This window comes from Staurois parvus, unplaced genomic scaffold (genome assembly GCF_062004578.1).
Source record: "Staurois parvus isolate SC_StPar_1 unplaced genomic scaffold, SC_StPar_1.0 ptg003550l, whole genome shotgun sequence".
In the NCBI taxonomy this organism is placed as follows: domain Eukaryota; kingdom Metazoa; phylum Chordata; class Amphibia; order Anura; family Ranidae; genus Staurois; species Staurois parvus.
Genome location: NW_028321346.1, coordinates 207,188 through 227,984, shown reverse-complemented (window position 1 = coordinate 227,984; position 20,797 = coordinate 207,188). Strand labels below are relative to the sequence as shown.

Here is a 20,797-nt window from a genome sequence, read left to right as displayed (position 1 = left end):
TATTACAGACACCGGAAATGATCATTGGTGTCAGTGATAGTTTATATCAGCACTTCCGCCTGGCAGTACTAGTGTCATTGGTTCGAATCCCAACCACGGTGCCACCTGCCTGGAGTTTGCATGTTCTCCCTGTGCCTGCGTGGGTTTCCTCTGGGTGCTCCAGTTTCCTCCCACACTCCAAAGACATTTATTTATTTATTTCAGGTACTTATATAGCACTGTCAATTTACGTAGTGCTTTACACATATATATTGTACATTCACATCAGTCCCTAACCCTCAAGGGGCGTACAATCTAAGGTCCCTAACTTACATTCATACATACACATATTAGGGCCAATTTAGACAGGATCCAATTAACCTACCAGCATGTCTTTGGAGTGTGGGAGGAAACCGGAGTACCCGGAGGAAACCCACGCAGGCACAGGGAGAACATGCAAACTCCAGGCAGGTGGTGAAGACATGCTGGTAGGCAGGGACGGACTGACAACTCATGGGGCCCCCGGGCAATAGGGGATCATGGGGCCCCTGTGTCCTTGCCAAAACTCAAAAAAGCCTATGAAAAAGGTACCAGGGGCATCTCATGGGGCCCCCTACTGACCCCGGGCCCTCGGGCAGTGCCCGAGTTTCCAAATGGTCAGTCCGCCCCTGCTGGTAGGTTAATTGGATCCTGTCTAAATTGGCCCTAATATGTATATGTATGAATGTGAGTTAGGGACCTTAGATTGTATGCCCCTTGAGGGTTAGGGACTGATGTGAATGTACAATATATATGTGTAAAGCACTGCGTAAATTGATGGTGCTATATAAGTACCTGAAATAAATAAAATAATAAATAATCAGAAATTGCCCATTGCTCAAGGAACCCCTAGCAAGAATCCCTAGAGTTCCATAGAACACTGATTAACAATATTACCTTACTTATGTCTGCGTCAAGAACAGTGCAACTTAAACCTCACTACAGAAGGATTCACATGTGAATAGCTGAAACCCTTCTCTGATATGTACATGGAACAGAAACCATCTACCCAGCAACTATTACGTAATAAGCAACATAAATTCCTATTGGCTGAAAAACAGAACAAGTTCGTTTTATCACTTGGGTAGAGTTGCTGTGGCTCAAACTTGTGAATTGCAGACACTGAGAATCCTGCTGAAGCTGTGTCTTTCCCTACAAGAATAACAAAATGTCTGCAAGGAATATTGTGTACCCGGGATGCGTATTGATGATAGGTGTGCTCTGTCTACACAGCATTGATGCCGTAAAACGTAAGTTAAAACATTAAATATAATTCATGTTGTTAAGACTTTAGTGAATGCGAAAAATTATGTTTTACTAGAACTACATTACAGCATTTAAAGAGTGTTTTGAGTTGTGATTATATTTATTTGACATTTCAGTTCCTGTGCACATTTTTAGGTAAAATGCTGCTGAAAAACAACAAAAGGTTTTTTTTAATTTACAGAAATAACATTGGAATTGCAGCTTTTCTATATGTATTTATTCGACTAATTAATTTGAGTAGTGTTGGCTCCACAGTAAGTTACAAAGAACATAGAATGGGCAACAATGGTTTCTGTGTCTGAAAGAGCTTACAAGAGTCATATACAGGAATGGAACAATTTCAGTTGAAAGCACTGTCAGAATGTTTTTTGGGTAGGAAACTGGGTCACCTGAAGAAAACCTGGAGGAGCATTTACAAGGCTAGGCTGATCAAAAGTGATATTAAGTTCTTATACCTCTAAGGCTGCATTCATAGATAAATGTAAACATTTTTTAGTGTTTTCTCAGATGTTTTTATGTGCATTTTTGAGCTTTGGTGTTTTAAGCACCCACCAGCTTCCCAATGGAATATATTGAGCCAGCTCAGCTGGCACTCACTGGCATCCTAACAATAATAAGTCATCCCTGCTCTCAGCATTTGCCCCCTATAATGTCTTGGGGTGGGGTCACCTAATTGCTCCCCGGGTGACCCTGCCCCCATGTTTACTTAACGGTGGGGGGAAGCGGCTGTTATTCCGCAATAGAGAAGTGACAGGATAAGATGTGTTTGGGGGGTGTTGGGTTTCTTTTGTGTGAGTTGTAGCCAGCTTTCATCTTGTTTGATGATGGATTTACATTGGGGCCATGTTTTCTTTATGTATTTATATCCACTTTCTGGGAGGTTTATGACCAGGGCATTTTTATTATTCAGTGCTGTGATGAAAAATGAGATTTACAAAATACTCACCATGCCTCTTAACAAATACCTTGGGGCAGGGGCGGACTGACCATTTGGAAACTCGGACACTGCCCGAGGGCCCAGGGTCAGTAGGGGGCCCCATGAGATGCCCCTGGTACCTTTTTCATAGGCTTTTTTGAGCTTGGGCAAGGGCACAGGGGCTCCATGAGTTGTCAGTCCGCCCCTGCCTTGGGGTATCAACTTTCCAAAAAGGGGACTTTTGGAGGGCGTTTGTACTATCCTGGCATTTTAGGGCTTCCAAAACTGTGATACATAATCAGAAAATCAAGTGTGTGAGCTGTGCCATTTAAAAGCCAAGTGCTCATACAAGGCTAGGCTCCCAAAAAAGTCTCATACATGTTCTATCCTCATACTCCTGAGAAGTAGCAGAATGTGTTTTGGTATGTAATTCCACATATACCCATGACATGTGTGAGAAAAATCTCAGTAAAGTGACAACTCTGTAAAAAAAAATATTTTCCAAATACTTGTGGCAAAAAGCATAAGATCTTCCAAAGACTCAACATGCCTTTCAGAAAATATCTTGGGGTGTCTACTTTCCAAAAAGGGGTCTTTTGGGGGGAGTTTGAACTGTCCTGGCATTTTAGGGCCTTCAAAAATGTGATAGTATTCAAGAAATCCATTGCATAATTAAGGTAGAACTATAGGCAAAACTTTTATTTTTTTCATTTTGGATAGAGTAAGGGAGGGTTATAACCTCCATCAATGTATTTTTTGCCATTGTAGTTCCTTTGGAGAGATTTGCCTTAACTTCCTGTCCCATAGCCAAAAGTGAAGTGAAAGATAATCACCGCAAATTATGGGAATTCTTTGGGGACCCCAGGTCACCAGAACTAGTGTCCCCATTGGAAAATGTCCCCTCTATTTTTTTCTGGGAACAACCCAGACTTTGGGGGGTTTTTTCGATAAAGGTAAACAGAACAGATAGAGAGGGTAAATCTTCCTAACAGGGGCACAGAACACAATAAAAGATAAATATGTGTTCTAATCCATCTCCACTGTTTACAAAACTAAAAAAAAGTGTTTCCTTTAGTTATATTTTAACACCATTTGAAAGCCTGAAGGTGGTCATTGAATATTGGGCCCCCCTACATTGCTAGGCTCTCAAAAGGTTTCTCACATGTGGTAACCCCATACTTAGGAGAAGTAGCAGAATGTGTTTTGGGGTGTAATTCTACATATACTCATGGCATGCATGAGAAATATCTCATAAAAGCGTCAACTTTGTGAGAATTTTTTTTTTGTCAGTATCCAATAACTTGTGGCAAAAAAATAAAATCTAAAATGGATTCAACATGCCTCTCAGCAAATACCTTAGAGTGTCTACTTTCCAAAAAGGGGTCGTTTGGGGATGGTTTTAACTGCCCTGGCATTTTAGGATCTCTAACAACATTATGTGTATGGCCAACATTGGGAGATTCCACCGCACTCCTAATACTGATCATACACGTAATTTTTTTTTTTTTTCGTTCAGCCTGTGGACTAAATGAAGAAAAAGAATGCAAGAGATTCCTCCATTCACATCGATCGATGTGGATGATGAAATCTCTTGCAGAAATATGTGAAAAAAGTATATGCCAAAGTATAGGAGCTACATCCCCGCTCACCACCCCAGACTCCTAATGCTGGGCATACATGAACTTAAAGAGGAGCTCCAGTTAAAACTGTAGCTGCTGGCTTTAAAGAAACACACACTCACCTGTCCCAGGGTCCAGCGATGTGCTCACCTGAACCATTCCCTCCCTCGGTCTTCTCTCTCCAGCGCTGGCACCTGAACTCTGGACACCTGGTTGTGACAGCTTGCGGCTTCCCAGGCGAGTGCCCATTGGATATGCACAAGCCATGCTGTGCATTGTGAATAGTCCTGCAGTCTTCCGGGACCTGCAAAATGTCCCGGATGACTGTGGGGAGGGGGAAACTTCCACTCAGATCACCCCAGCGATCCGAGTGGAAGTGGAAGCAGCTGCCTGTCAAAAGGGGGAGAAGGCCTTAAAGCAGAATTTCCCCTTTTGGGTGGAGCTCCACTATAACAGATTCCTTCATTGACATTGATCTCTGCCAGAAAAAAAGTGAAAAAAGTATATTCAGAAGCATAGCAGCTACCGCCCGCTGACTACCGCATGCTCCTAATGCTGGGCATACACATTCTTTTTTTAAACTGCAGATGATAAAATCCCCCCTTCCACACTGCAAGTACTGACATATGTTCTCTGAAAGCAGCACCCTGCTGCTGTCAGAATACACAGATCAGTGCTGCAGCTGACTGGCGTTCCTACAAAGCAAACAACAGCAGTTAACAATAACACACAGTGACTCAATGTAACAGTAACTCAATAAAACAACAACTTTTAAAAAAAAAAATTATTACTAATTTTTTTTGTAGCTTAGCATTTCAGAGCAATAACCTTTCCAGTCTTTGATTTTAGGGTCTCCCAAAATGTGATAGTTTCCTGATTACCTAACATCTTTAGATACCCTTCTTGTGCAGAATTGTGAATATTGTCCTGTGCTGTACCCTAGACTAATAGTTCACTAAAGTGTGATAGTGATCGAAGCAATCCTTGATGCAGAGGCCAGGTTGGCCAGGACAGGAGGAACAAAAAAAACCAAAGATATCTTTTATGGGGTGACTGTTTTGTTGGAAGGACATCTGGAAAATGCCTTCTGGATACAAAAGTGCTGAGATGATCGCTTCCTGAAATTCTAGGAAGGATCCAGTTCTTCCAGTAGCTTTGTAAATAACAAATGCATTGTATAGAGCCAATTGAAATAAATACTGTATATAGACACTCTTTGTACCAGTGTCTAGCTCTGCAGGAGGCTACATACGGCTTCATCATTTGGTCTACACCTCCCTTATTTAAATTAAAGTTGTGATCGTAGAGAGGATATTCAGCTAAACCAGTCACAATGAGAATGTGGACCGTCATGTCTGGGTGAATGAAATACAGAATGAATACATCGTGCTTGTCGCTCCATTTACTGTGTGTAGTTTTTTATTCTCCATGCATGCTTTCTCCCCCTTTCTAAGTGGGGTGTTAATGAGCCATTGGGGGAAGCCCATGCAATTAATTTGCATGGTGCCACAGCAGCCAATTTTTTTAAGGATCAAACATCTAAAAAGTGGCATGCTTGCTTAAAAGTTGTCCATGTACAAATGGTACCCTATATGGAACAAGGGTGATGACAAGTCCCACACTATCTTACCACTGTTCCCCATGTTTTCCTACTCTACTTGACTGTCTTTTCCCTCATAAATTCTAAAGCTGTATGTATAGCCTGTGGCCCTCTCACAAAGCTTATACATTTTGACTTCATACACTTGCTGGGGAGATATTGCTTGATTGCAAGCCTGCCAGTAAAATGTTCAAGGGACAGATCTATGCAGATGTTTTGTTGGGTCGGATACACATCTGCAGATTTCTTGGACAGGTTATATTTTAGGGGCCAAATTTTGTGGAGCTGATCATAGTCAGGGTCACCCCAAGGACCACAGAGTGTATTATTACTGAAAGCATAAAATGCATTATTGTTTTTTCCTGGCCATTGTAGTACCAGTCATGGGCATATGAGAATTCGTGTCTGGGGACCAATGTGACTGCAATTTATTTTTTTTTTCTAATGTCAATGTTAAGGCTTAACCCAAAAAAGTTTTACATTAAGGAACAATGATAGGTTTCTATTCGAATGGCATGGCAAGAGGGTAAAGATTGAATTTGTGTTAGATGTACTGCAGGGCATAAACATTACTTTGGTGCCCAATCAAATTATAGAGATCTTCTAAAAAGCAGCTAAAAAGTCAAGGGGTGTAGTTAAGCTGGCTGTTTCCACAAGGCTGGGCTGTTAATGGGGGGATAACAGGTGCTGTTAAATCTGTGGGCAGCCAATAGGGTTTGCAAGCACTCCTGAAAGGCTACTATGGGCTCTGTGGACCTGTGCTCAATATCTTGGTGGCTGTGGTTGCATTACGCTACGAGTGATAGCCACATCACCAGCTTGTACTGCACTGTTGGCACCCACCACTTCACCATGGGCTACTGCAGTGTTGGTGTCTAAAAAGTCAGGATGTACTATGCCACTGGTGCTTGCCAGATCACCAAAAAGTAGTGCAGCAGTAATGCTTGCACCCTGCTGCATAGGAGCATAATGACCTATTTCTAGCACATCAGCAACATGGGGTTGGGTACTCCTGATTTTAGCAGGGACCTCTTCACTATCGTCCAAGCTAGCTGTCAGGGTGCCACTGATTTCTACAGTTTCATATTCTAAACTTGACACTGACAGTGAAGGCCTCCCATTCGTTCTAATGTGTCATGCTCAGAATCATGTAGGCCTCTTCACTAATGTACTTTATTTCGCACGTTTTGGGCACTAACTTTACAGGTACCTAGTGGAAAAAAAGACTCCTGGCTGGCAATCATGGACTTTTTTGTGCGCTAGAAATAAAATGAACTGCTAGTGCTAGCAGAGATCAGGCCTGATACTAGTAATGGTGGTGATCAGCGACTTGTATGACTGTGAAAGTGTGGTGGGTAATCTGGTGCTAGCTGACACTGGCTGGGAGGGACACTAATACAGTGATCAGTGATAATGCTGTACACTGTCACTGTACTAATGACACTGGCTGTGTGACAGGGAAATTAATAGGTTAAATTTGCCTAACAAGTGTAGTGTATACAAGTGTATATGTGCTGCTTGTACTCACACAGAACCCTATGTGAAAACAATTCCTTCCTATATAGATATAATGAAAAAAATTAGTGTAACTACGAAGGGTCAAGAATTACCTGGATAACCAGATAAAAATAGAAAACAGAGGAGAAAAAAAAGCCTAAGAAAACTAATGCAGCTACCACATCTAAGGATTGGTAAGCTGCTATATTATGTTTTTAGGGGAGTTAGATACACTTTAACGGCTTTCCCGCCACCCTATAGCAGAAATACTGCTGCAGGGCTGCGCTAAATCACGTACAGCATAGTATACGGGATTTTGCATCTCCGGGTAGGATTAACCACACCACCATTGGCGGCCTCAGCTGTTGGTCACTGGGTCCATGCCGGTGATTCCCCTCTGCCTCCCAGCGATCGCTGAAGGGAGAGAGACCTGTATGTAATCAATACAGATCCCTCCCTTCTCCCCTCCTACATACTGCTTTGTATTGCTCTGCATAGCAGAGCAATACAAAGCAATGTGCTGACACAGTAAAACACACAGCACACTGTTAACCCTTTGATCTCCCCAGATGTTAACCCCTTCCTGCCCAGTGCCATTAGTACAGAGTCAGTGCTTTTTATTAGCACTGATCACTGTATTGGTGTTACTGGGGATGTCAGTGACACCAAGTCAGTTCCCCCCCAGCGTCAGAATGTCCGCAGCAGTCCCGCTAAAAATCGCTGATCGCCGCCATTACTAGCATAATAAAAAAAAATTTCAGTATATGTACCGCCATTTGCAGATGCTATAACTTTCACATAAACCAATTAGTTTACACATATTGGGATTTTTTTTTAGCAAAGACATGGAGCAGAATACATTTTGGCCTATATTTATGATGAAATTTGATTTTTAAAATTTTTTTTACTGGACATGTTTAACCACCTCCCGTCCGGGCACTGTATATAAACGGCCGGACAGTGGCAGTGCAGGGTAGGGTGGCCGTTTATAAACAGCCTCCAAGCCCCGATTGCGCGCTCCCTGGGAACGTGCAGCACCGCGATCTGGTGCCCGATGTGGAACACAGTGGAACACCGATTGTCGTACGGGACCTCTCTGCGAGGTCCCGATCATGTGATCACTGATTGGCTAATCAGTGATCACATGCAGAGTAGTAAGTAAGATTTCACTTTTGACATCATTGCTTACTACGTGTTAAATCTGTGAATGATCAACAGCCTTGTACCATGTGACAAGCTGTTACCAATCACAGCTCACACGGTAGTTCTCAATGGCTGCAAGAATGCAGCCAGAGAGAAGGAGAAATTATTGCTTTTACAGCCTTTATGGTTGTAAAAGCAATCAGTGTAAAAAAAAAAAAATCATTATCACCCCCCCACAAGTAGTACAGTGTCACTGCTAGGGTGACAGTATGTATAAAAAAAACATAAATAATAATATAAAAAAATAAAATAAAAGTGTAAAAAAAAATGTTTAAAAATTATAATTTCTGGTTATAAACTAATTTGGGTTATTTTTTTTTTTTTTTTACTAAAAAGATAACAGAATAAATTTTGGCTAAGATTTATGATTAAATATTATTTATTTGCAAAATTTTATAAGAAAAACACTTTTTTTCAAAATATTTGGACTTTTTCATTTACATAGCAAAAAAAAAAAAAAAAATCCCAGTGGTGAATAAATACCACCAAAATAAAGCTTTATCTGTCTCAAAAAAATGCTAAAAAATTCATATGGGTACATATGCTGTGTGATAGAGCTGAAAGCTGAAAATTGGCCTGGACAGAAAGGGGGTAAAAGTGTCTGGACTGGAAGTGGTTAATAGCAAAATGTCAAAAATATTGATTTTTCTAAAAAATGTTGGTCTTTTATTGTTTATAGTGCAAAAAAATTAAAAACCCAGAGGTGATCAAATACCACCAAATGAAAGTTCTATTTGTGGGAAACAAAGGACATACATTCCATTTGGGTGCGGCGTTGCATGACCGCGCAATTGTCAGTTAAAGTAACGCAGTGCCACATCGCGAAAAATGGCCTGGTCAGGAAGGGGGTAAATCCTCTGGAGGGCAAGTGGTTAGCACTTTAAAAGATTACAGGTTGACTTTAACTGCTGCAGTGGTCAAATATATCCATGTAATTAATGATGTGATGTTTGTCTTCCACAGATGAGAATGTTCTGACGCAGTCAAACTTTTACCAGGCACAGGATCCGATAGGAGAGTACATGTTTCAGTTTGACAAGGATGAGATCTTCTATGTAGACATGGATAAAAAGCAGACCATGTGGAGGCTCCCACAATTTGGTGAAGTGGCCAGCTTTGAGGCAGCTGGAGCTCTGCAGAATATTGCTGTGCTGAAATTTAATCTTGATATTTATAAGAAACGGTCAAACTTCTCAGAAGCAAAAAATGGTAAAAAAAAAAACATTTTCTATGTATGAAATGCACTGTACACGTGTATTAGCTAGGAACATGCGAATGACTTTCATATTTATTGACCCAGCTTTAAATGTCACGCTATTATACTACTACTTGACATTTAGGGCCAGGGGCGGACTGACCATTTGGAAACTCGGGCACTGCCCAAGGGCCCGGGGTCAGTAGGGGGCCCCATGAGATGCCCCTGGTACCTTTTTCATAGGCTTTTTTGAGTTTGGGCAAGGGCACAGGGGCCCCATGATCCCCTATTGCCCGGGGCCCCATGAGTTGTCAGTCCGCCCCTGTGTAGGGCTCATGTACACTGCAGCTGATAAACTGACATTCAATGTTTTCCTATGTGTCCATGTACACATCGTCGTTTACAGGCAGTTGAGTTTACAGTCGTTTTTTTGAACGCACCAAACTTGCGTTCAGGAGTAGATTTTACCGGCGTTTCAAACGTCAAACGCTTGTAAACGCGGTTAACTGCGTTTATAAGTGTTTGCGTTTGTAAGCGGTTTTTTTAACTGTTCCATATCCAGATGCTGCCCAGAGCCTTTTTTCATCATCAGAAATGCATGCAAAGCATTTTCCATGTATTCAAATGGACCCGGTACACCAGCGCAGTCAGTTCCAGGTTTTGCGTGAAGAAAAAATGGTAGAACGTTCCGCACTATGCTCATGATGGGATCCATAGTGCATACAACCAGAAAGGACAGGTCATCTCAACACATACTGCTCTCTCTGCTTCTGCTCTCTCTATTTCTCACAATAGGACTGCGTGCACAGGGATTTGCAAAACACTTGTATATCCCTGTGTGGGTAAATATGGCCCTGACATGGCGTACAGATTCATATGCCCCATGTGAAAGGGGCTTAATACTGATACTCACTAAACCAAATCAAGCCCCGATTTAGTTAATCTTTATATACACTATATTGTCAAAAGTATTGGGACACGCTTTCACACACACATGAACTGCAATGGCCTCCCAGTCTCAGTCTGTAAGGTTCAATATGGAGTTGGCCCCGCCCTTTGCAGCTATAACAGCTTCAACTCTTCTGGGAAGGCCGTCCACAAGGTTTAGGAGGGTGTCTATGGGAAGGTTGGACCATTCTTCCAGAAGCACATTTGTCAGGTCAGGCACTGATGTCGGGGGAGGAGGTCTGGCTCACAGTCTCCCCTCTAATGCATCCCAAAGGTGTTCTATGGAGTTGAGGTCAGGACTCTGTGCAGGCCAGTCAACTTCCTCCATCCCAAACTCCCTCCTCCATGTCTTTATGGACCTTGCTTTGTGCACTGGTGTGCAGTCATGTTGGAACAGGAAGGGGCCATCCCCAAACTCTTCCCACAAAGTTTGGAGCATGAAATTGTCCAAAAAGGTATTGGAATGCTAACACCTTGAGAGTTCCCATCACTGGAACTAGGGGGCCAAGTCCAACCCCTGAAAAACAACCTCACACCATAATCCCCCCTCCACCAAACTTTACCCTAGGCACAATGCAGTCAGGCAAGTACCATTCTTCTGGCAACCACCAAACCCAGACATGTCCATCGTATTGCCAGACAGAGAAGCGTGATTCATCACTCCAGAGAATACATCTCCACTGCTCTAGGGTCCAGTGGCGGCGTGCTTTACACCACGACATCCGACGCTTTGCATTGCATTTGGTAATGTAAGGCTTGGATGCAGCTGCTCGGCCATGGAAACCCATTCCATGAAGCTCTCTACACACTGTTGTTATGCTAATCTGAAGGCCACACCAAGTTTGGAGGTCTTTAGCTATTGGCTCTGCAAACAGTTGGCGACTTCTGCGCACTGTGTGCATCAGCATGCGCTGACCCCGCTCTGTCATTTTATGTGGCCTACCACTTGGTGGCTAAGTTGCTATGATAAAATTAACTGTGAGAAAAGTGCAGCTTTTAAAATACACTGTTTAAAATAATTAAAAGGAACACTTTGAAAACACATCAGATCTCAATGGGGAAAAATCTCCTGCTGGATCTCAATACTGATATGGACTGGGTAACATGTTAGGAACGTAAGGATGCCCCATCGTTTGATGGAAATTGAAATTATCTACTTACAGAGGACTGAATTCAAAGACACCCCAAAAATCAAAGTGAAAAAATGATGCAGCAGACTACTCCATTTTGCTGAAATTTCATTGGAGCAACTCAGAATGGTAATCAGTAGTTTGCATGGGCCCCCACGTGCTTGTATGCAATCCTGACAATGTCGGGGCATGCTCCTAATGAGACGACGAATTGTGTCCTGGGGAATTTCCTCTCAGATCTGAAACAGGGTATCACTGAGCTCCTGGACATTCTGAGGTGCAACCTGGCGGTGTCGGATGGACCAAAACATGATATTCCAGAGGTATTCTATTGGATTTAGGTTAGGTAAGTTTGGGGGCCGTTCAATGGTATCAATTCCTTCATCTTCCAGGAACTGCCTGCATACTCTCCCCACATGAGGCAGGGAATTGTCGTGCACCAGGAGGAACCCAGGACCCACTGCAACAGCGTAGGATCTGACAATGGGCTGAAGGATTTCATCCAGATACCTAATGGCAGTCAGAGCGCCATTGTCTAGCCTGTAGAGGTCTGTGTGTCCCTCCATGGATATGCCTCCCCAGACCATCACTGACCCATGCTGAACAATGTTACAGGCAGCAGAACGTTCTCCACGGCTTCTCCAGACCCTTTCACGTCTGTCACATGTGCTCCGGGTGAACCTGCTCTCATCTGTGAAAAGCACAGGGTGCCAGTGGCAGACCTGCCAATTCTGGTGTTCAATGCCAATGCAAATGCCAATCGAGCTCTATGGTGCCAGGCAGTGAGCACAGGGCCCAATAGTGGATGTCGTGCCCTCAGGCCACCCTCATGAAGTCTGTTTCTGATTGTTTGGTCAGAGACATTCACACCAGTGGCCTGCTGGAGGTCATTTTGTAGGTCTCTTGCAGTGTTCATCCTGTTCCTCCTTGCTCAAAGGAGAAGATACCGGTTCTGCTGAAGGGTTAAGGACCTTATTTGCCACTGTCTGGCTCTCCTAGAGTAACTGCCTGGCTCCTGGAATCTCCTCCATGCTCTTGAGACTGTGCTGGGAGACACAGCAAACCTTCTGGCAATGGCATGTATTGATGTGCCATCCTGGAGGAGTTGGACTGCCTGTGCAACCTCTGTAGGGTCCAGGTATCACCTCATTCTACCAGTAGTGACACTGACCCTAGCCAAATGCAAAACTAGTGAAAAACAGTCAGAAAAGATGAGTAGGGAAAAAAATGCCAGAGGCCCCCACCTGTAAAACCATTCCTGTTTTGTGGGTCATCTCATTGTTGCTGTTAGGGATCCGGGTATGACCAGAAATGTGTGGACTGACACAGGGAAACACAGGCTCCAGGTATAGTATAAACAATACAATTTATTAAAGACTAAACAATACATAAACGCAGTGCAAGACTAAACATAAACACAGTGCAACCAAACCTCTAACAGATAACAATAAGAACAATACTAAACGTAGTCGGGCAGGCCGGGTCGGTAGCAAACGGGCAGGCAAGGTACAAGGAGCAAACGGAAGCGTACTCAGGAATAGCCGAGGTCAGGACAGGCAGAGTTCATGCAAAGTCAGGATTAAAGCAGAATCAGGATCAGGCAGGAAGCAGACAGGATGCAGGTACAGGGGCTCATGGGAAACATACACCAAGGCCCTGATCACAGGGCTAGCCATTCCTTAAATACACCTGCTGTAATCAGCCTCAGGTGATGGCTCGTTGCAGGAGTGAGCCTCTGGTTGCTCAGAGCACCCGCTGGCCAGCCCTGGTACTGCAGCCCACAAGGCAGGTGAGTCCCACCACCACTGGCAAGTCCATTCCTGACAGTTGCCCATCTAGTGCACCTGTTGTTAATTTCATGAACACCAAAGCAGCTGAAACTGATTACCAACCCCCTCTGCTACTTAAATGACCAGATCGATATCCCAGGAGTTGACTTGATACTATACTCTGATTAAAAAGTGTTTAATTTTGTTGAGCAGTGTATGTGAGCAAGTGTCATAACATAAGCACATACAAAGAGTCTATCCATTAAAGAGAATCTGGTAATAACAGTTCATCTAATGATAAACACTCTTCAGTGAATATCAAATTCTCCACCAATAAGTCCTCAATGAGTCCCAACACCACTCAAATGCACTCACCAGAGAGTTAAATTATAGGTAGCAAATTGAGCTCAACCACATCCTTCCCAGTAGATTGAATTCTTTGGAAGAACTCCTTAAAGGGAATGGCTCTTTAGAGATGGCAACCACTAGAGTAATCCCTCCATGGAAGTGGTAAATAGATGGCAAGACTAGAAGCAGGGGGACAAATGCTCCCCAAAAGTAAAATAGCATATATAGTGTAGTAGGTTGTATATAAAAAGATTGAATAAATTGGACTTAATTAAAACTATATATGAATCTACACATGTTGTACCACCACTAGTCCAATGCACTCACCAGAACAAATGGCTGTACATCATATGAACAACAAACAGGTACAATATCAATCACCAGATCTCCACAGCAAACACTCTTAAGGAGAAAACATCTTGGTGCAGCACCGGCCAGAGTTGATGTCACATATGAGCTTCCAAACAATCAGTAGGACTGTATAGAACAAATGCAGAACCAAAACAGAGGTGTATAGTGTAGTATTTATTTAAATATTAAAAGCAAACAGGATAAAACAAACAAACAGTATCCACAACTATAGCCGCCACATCCAGACATGTGGCTTTGATGATTTCAACTCTACCCAACGCGTTTCACTCTGTAGCTAGATGCTCTAGAGCATGGGTATGAAACTGGCGACCCTCCAGCTGTTGCCAAACTACAAGTCCCATGAGGCATTGCAAGATTGACAGTTACAAGCATGACTACCAAAGGCAGAGCTATGATGGGACTTGTAGTTTCGCAACAGCTGGAGGACCACTAGTTTGGCATCCCTGCTCTAGAGCATGAAATGCATTGGATGGAGTTAGAGTGCTGACGTCGAATTTAAATGGCGACGGGACTCACTGAGGACTTTTTGATGGAGAATTTGATGAAGACTGATCTTTCCCTGAAGAGTGTTTATCACAAGATGAACTATGTAACTATGCATATAACTGTTCATCATCTGTCACTAATGCTAATCCATAATATTCTGTTCTTCCTGGCAGTTGCTCCTGAACTTCATGTATTCCCTGAAAACCCTGTGATTGTGGGTGAGCCTAATATACTGATCTGTATGGGTACTAAGTTCTTTCCCCCAGTGATCAAGATGAGCTGGCAGAAGGACAATCACCTTGTGACAGAAGGAGTGTCAGAGACAGACTTCTACCCCGCACCTGATGGATCATTCAGCAAGTTCTTGTACTTAACTACCATCCCACGGGAGGGAGAAGTGTACACCTGTTCTGTGGAACACGCTGGACAGAGCACCAACCCCACCAACAAGTTCTGGTGTAAGTAATAGTTACTCAGTAAAACCAGATTTGTCATTTAACCACTTGCAGTCCGGGGCCATTTTAAAATTTTTCCACTGGGCAGCACAGTGTCTAAATGGTTAGCATTTCCACCTGGCAGTACTAGGATTGTTGGTTCAAATCCCAACCACGGCACCACCTGCCTGGAGTTTGCATGTTCTTCCTACGTGGTTTTTCTCCCACACTCCAAAGGCATGCTGGTAGGTGAATTGGATCCTGTCTAAATTGGCCCTAGTATGTGTATGTATGAATGTGAGTTAGGGACCTTAGATTGTATGCCCCTTGAGGGTTAGGGACTGATGTGAATGTACTATATATATGTAAAGCGCTGCCTAAATGGACGGCGCTATATATAAGTACCTGAAATGTTAAAATCAGCATTTTTTTTTTAAATAATATTACTCGAAACCCCCCAATTATCAGTTTTTGTTATTTTTAAAGCAGAGGTCTTAGGGAATATGCATAGCTCCCAACAGTCCCTGATTTTGAGGGACTGTCCCTGGTTTGGAACAAGGTCCCTCTGTCCTTCCTTCCTCCTCATTTGTCCCTCATTTTGGTTTGATCTATAGAGTTGCATATAAAATGCACTATTTATGTATCACAAAGTGTTTTACAGTGCTAAACCTTTCAGACAGTTTCTAAATTGCTGCCTTTGTAAATGTTAATGTCAAATATAAAGGAATACTAGTGGTAGGGAAAAAAAAGCACTTATGAGTTAAACCAAAATTTTTTTTGTACAATTCTCCTTTAAAGGGGGTGTGGCAGGGTGTGTGTCTTATTCTTACATACGTTACCTCAGTGTTTCTCAACCTTTTTTCAGTCATGGGACCCTTTACAATTATTGACAGTTCCGAGGCACCCTTTAAAATTATGAACAGCCTTGAGGCACCCCATTCTAAAATGTGAAAAACTATTCTGATAGTTTTATATAACGCAGCAACATCCACACATGTAGGACACCCAACATTAGAGGTGATTTATTCTTCCAAAGCAAATACACTTTTGCACACTGGTACTGACTAGTATGCCAGTGTTTCTCTTCTCCCTCAGTTTTTCTCCATCTGAGCTAATGTGACCCCAGCACTGATGGAGAGGGGCAGGGGAGGGGCAAACTAGGATGCTGTGCAGATGACAAACGTCCTCCTTATCAACTGATGATGCCATTGGTTGTCAGGATGCTGGCGGCTAGAGGGTTGTAATGGTGCACTATGAAAACCTGTGGCTTTGTGTATCTAAAAGACAGGATTGTTCCACCCGCTGACTTGTATACAAGTTTTGGGCAATTTTTGGACATTTTTCCAAGGCACCCCTGAAGAAGTGTCAAGGCACCCCTGAAGAAGTGTCAAGGCACCCTGGTTGAGAAAGGCTGCTTTAGCTAATAGGTGTCCTTTGTTCCCATCTCAGAAAGTATGAATATGAAGTTTTTGTGTCACATATCATTTGCACAGCCATTTATCAAACACAAATTTTCAGGAAAAAATACACTAAAATAAATTTTAGTACACACAAACAAAATATAATACCCACTTTTTTGTAAAATATAAAATATGAGGTTCTGTCAAGTAAATAGATACCAAACATGTCAAGTCTCGAAATTGTTTGCCTCTGCAAAATGGTGACAAACTACAGTACCTAAAATTAGGCAATGGCATAACAACTTCCTGCCCGTAGGACACACCCATATGTCCTCAGGTTGAAGTGGTTATACCCGAAACATGGCTAAAGCTGCAGTCATGACTCAGGTATCAATGTTTATTCCGATGATATTGAATAATGTAAACACAATCCGAGCAGCTGTAGAACCGCTCAGGGCATGGGGCAGAAGGTGGTTCCTTCTTCTCGCTGCCTTCTGCCAAACAGGAGAGCCCAGGACTGAATGGGATTCTTGATATCTGATGTAATGGGGAGTGGGGTGCTGTGGACATCTAGTCTTACAGATACAACCGGCCCTTTGATGGCAGCCATAATACTGCTATGGCCCACGATGAAATGGAGTTTGACATCCCTGTTCTACAGGATTTGATAAACATAAATTGATTTTGATTTGTGTATCTTTATGATCAATATTTCAGAATAATTAATTTAAAACTTTTAAAACCTGTTTGTTGTGTTCCCTTATGGCAGATCCAGATGTATCCAAGCCAGTTTCTGAGACCTATGAGAATGTGATCTGCGGTCTGGGTCTGTTTTACGGAATGTGTGGTGTCATTGCTGCAATTGTGCTGATCTGTAAAGGAATGAAGAATGCGAATGAAGGAAGACGGAACTAACTGCAGGTATTTTACATTTGTTTTTTTGTTTTTTTTCTAAAAAGTGTTTGTAAAGGCTCAAGGTTTTTACCTTCAAGGATTCTATGCATGAAGGTAAAAAACCTTCTGTATGCAGCAGTGTCCCCAGCCCCCGACTTACCTGAGTCCCATCGAGATCCAGCGATGTACACAACAGCCTCGGTTATCCCAGGTCTCTGCCTCTTCATTGGCTGAGACAGCAAGCCATTGGCTCCCATTGTTGTCAATCACAGCCAGTTAGCCAATGAGGATAAAGAGGGGGCGGGGCCAAACCATGGCTCCGTGTGTGAATGGACACACAGAGCAACGGGTGTTCCCATAGCAAGCTGCTTGCTATGGGGGCACCCCGACAGAAAGGAGGGGAGGCTGCGGGGGACCCGAGAAGAGGAGGATCCAGGCTGCTCTGTGCAAAACTACTGCACACTGCAGGTAAGTATAGATATGTTTGTTATTTTACAAAAAAAAGAAAATTAACCTTTAGTATCACTTTAATTCTTTATTTAAAAGGATTGTTCACCTTTCCCAAAAAACTGCTTATGCAGATCATGAGTGCCTGTAGATAAAAATACACTGTGTGTCACTGACTAAAGTTGAATAATGCTCTTGCTACATGTGTAGGCCATTTATGGATATCATGAAGCCTGACTAGAATACTCCCAGGCAGGGGCGTCCCTAGGCAGGTGCAGGGGGGTGCGTGCTGCACTGGGTGACACCTTTTGCACAGGGAGACACCGGACCCGCTTCACCAGGGGCGGACTGACCGTGGGCCCAGGGTCACTACAGGGCCCCATGAGAGGCTCAGTCCATCCCTGTATGTGCCGCTGCTGAAATAAGCAAGCATTGAGGGGATGGACAGTGAGGCAGGCACTTCGGACACCTCAGCAGAGGGGCGGGTCCACATCCCTGCCACGGGTGCTGAAGTCGGAGAGTTGGAGGGGCGGGCAGAGTATGCAGCAGGTCAGTGTGTAATCCCTGGACCCTGGTGACAGCACTGCAGCTTCATGTAGTAGGTAGGGGGGAGAGAGAGAGGGGAGAGAGGGGGGGGGGAGAGAAAGAGGGCAGAGAGAGAGGGAGGAGAGAAAGAGAGCGGGGGGGAGAAAGAGAGCAGAGAGAGAGGGGGGGGGGAGAAAGAGGGCAGAGAGAGAGAGGGGGGGGAGAAAGAGGGCAGAGAGAGATAGAGAGGGGGGGGAGAAAGAGGGCAGAGAGAGATAGAGAGGGGGGGAGAAAGAGGGCAGAGAGAGAGAGGGGGGAGAAAGAGGGCAGAGAGGAGGGAGAAAGAGGGCAGAGAGGAGAGGGAGAGAGAGAGGGGGTGTCACCAAGTGTTCCGGCACCGGGTGACACCAACCTTAGGTACGCCCCTGCTCCTAGGACACTGCTGTTCACCTAGGGCCTAGGGCCTAGTCATTACTGTTCACCTCCACCATCACAGGAGTGAGCTCTCAAATGTTGTGCTTGGATCTACTTGAATCTACTGCATTAGGGGACAGAAAGCACATGTGAGGGGGTCTGAATCAGAGAAAAAGCTCACTCCTGTGATGGTGGGGGTGAGCAGTAATGACTAGGCCCCACATAGCAATGTTCTGGAAGTACTTAGCAATATCCTAGGAGTACTCCAGCCAGGCTTCATGTGGTACATAAATGGCCTACACCTATAGCAAGGACATTTATAAACTTTAGTCAGAGACACACGGTTTGTTTTTATCCCCTTACCTGCATAGACAGTTCTTTGGTGAAGCTGAACTATCTGTATAAGAAAGGTAATGGAAAATGGAGTAATGAAAACACCAGCTAGAGTCAACTGTTGAGTGTATTGGTCTTTCAGAGGCAAAGGACATAAATTCTTGACCGTCAGCTTCTCAGTGATCTGTTGCGAGCCTGAGCCAGCCGCTCCATCCACAGCCCAGCGCTCCAGTGAGCATGGGGGTGGGGGCAGGGGCATATTCTAAGCAAGGCAAACAAGGCATTTGCCTAGGGCAGAATTTTTCAGGGGGACAGCACCGCCCCCCTGGAAGAGGGGATGGAAGAAAGGACACATGTGGCTTGGGAACTAGGTGGGAGAGGCTGTGGGCTGCTTGAATCTCCTTCCTGGGGATGTCCAGAGCTGTGAAGGTGAGTGTCTTTCTATCTCTCGCTGGGAGGGGAGTGGCCGGTGTATGGGGGCGACAGTAGCGGAAGGCTGTCTCGGGTGGGGGGACAGGGGTGTTGTTGATCAATGTCAGGCTCTCTCCATGGGGGGAGGGGGGATGTTGTGTTGCCTAGGACTGCACAGAACCTAAATACACCACTGGGTGGGGGTGGCAGAGCAGAGAGCGGTGACTGACAGTCACCACTCTCTGATCACAGCGGCGGTGGGAACAATCAGTGGTCATGAGCCGGCAGGGTACAGATGCAGCATCAGATCGATGCTGTATCCACCTCGGTGTGTATAATTTGTGGGGGAAAAAACACACTTCTTTCTTAAATACAAATTTACAACTTCAAACTTTACTATGACTTTTGTCATAGTTTAATTACCTTTACTATGTTAAAACTAGCAAAAAAATGGAAATATGAAGAGGAGGCAGGTAAGATTAAGATCTATTTTTATGACACACTAGATAAATGACATTCATTTTTATTTTCTTTCTTTTGCAGGTTTTGTCATCAATCTTTGAGCTTCTGAGCTGTTTTCATATTTGTAGTTTTTCAAAATGCTAAATGAAATTTTGGATGAAGAAAAAAAACCTTCTAGGAGATCATCTGATACTGAACAGTCAGCATACTGCATCTTCTCTCTATTCAAAGCTTTCAGTACCATAACCTTAATCCCATGCTTTAAGAGAACTGAAATACTTGTATAAAAATGTTACTGTCAGCAGTTCTAAATTACAGCTTTTGTGATTTCCCCTTTGAAAATAAAAGAGAAGAAAATAGAAAAGTTGATTGGTGCAAATTGTATTCCACAATATATTGAAAAAAATGATTTCATAAAATGGTGGGTAAAAACATGATTGTTAAATATTGAGGCTGATTAACCCACATAGAAGTTTTCAGCAGTACACAGTGAGGCTGATTTATTAACCACTTGCTCTCCAGAGGATTTACCCCCCTTCCTGACCAGGCCATTTTTTGCGATACGGCGCTGCGTTACTTTAACTGACAATTGTGTGATCATGCAACACTGCACCCAAATCAAATTTATACCTTTTTTTCCCCACAAATTGAGCTTTCTTTTGGTGGTATTTGTTTGCCTCTGCTTTTTTAATTTTTTGCGCTATAAACAAAAAAAGGCCAACAATTTTGAAAAAAACCCCAATATTTTTGTCTTTTTCTATTAAAAATGTCCAATAAAAGAATTTAAAAAATCACATTTCGTCATGAATTTAGGCCAAAATGTATTCTGCTTCATGTCTTTGCTAAAGAAATCCCAATACATGTAAATGAATTGGTTTATGTGAAAGCTATAGCTTTTACAAATGGCGGTATATATACTGGATTTTTTTTTTAATACTAGTAATGGTGGCGATCAGCGACTTATAGTTGGACTGCGGCAGGCATTCTGACACTGGGGGGGAACTGACTAAATGCCACTGACATCCCAATGACACTAATACAGTGATCAGTGCTAATAAAAAGCACCGACACTGTACTAATGACCAGGGGTGTATTTACCAGAAGGCAAAC

The 20,797-nt window shown here is 43.4% G+C and overlaps 1 protein-coding gene across 1 annotated transcript; it reads left to right on the top strand.

Annotated features, from left to right (window-relative positions):
• Nucleotides 1-1,109: 1,109 nt before the first annotated feature.
• LOC149427709 (H-2 class II histocompatibility antigen, A-Q alpha chain-like) lies at nt 1,110-20,054 on the top strand. The gene is made up of 5 exons (XM_089667751.1): nt 1,110-1,268; nt 9,083-9,328; nt 14,541-14,825; nt 16,971-17,122; nt 19,769-20,054. Exons 1-4 carry the CDS (start codon nt 1,187-1,189, stop codon nt 17,114-17,116), a joined length of 759 nt encoding a protein of 252 aa, XP_089523877.1. The 5' UTR covers nt 1,110-1,186; the 3' UTR covers nt 17,117-17,122; nt 19,769-20,054.
• Nucleotides 20,055-20,797: the final 743 nt, after the last annotated feature.

Coding starts and splice junctions, on each gene's coding strand:
- LOC149427709 (XM_089667751.1), top strand. CDS start 1,187: ATGTCTGCAAGGAATATTGTGTACCCGGGATGCGTATTGATGATAGGT. Junction 9,329..14,540: donor CTTCTCAGAAGCAAAAAATG/GTAAAAAAAAAA, acceptor TCTTCCTGGCAG/TTGCTCCTGAACTTCATGTA. Junction 14,826..16,970: donor CCCCACCAACAAGTTCTGGT/GTAAGTAATAGT, acceptor CCCTTATGGCAG/ATCCAGATGTATCCAAGCCA.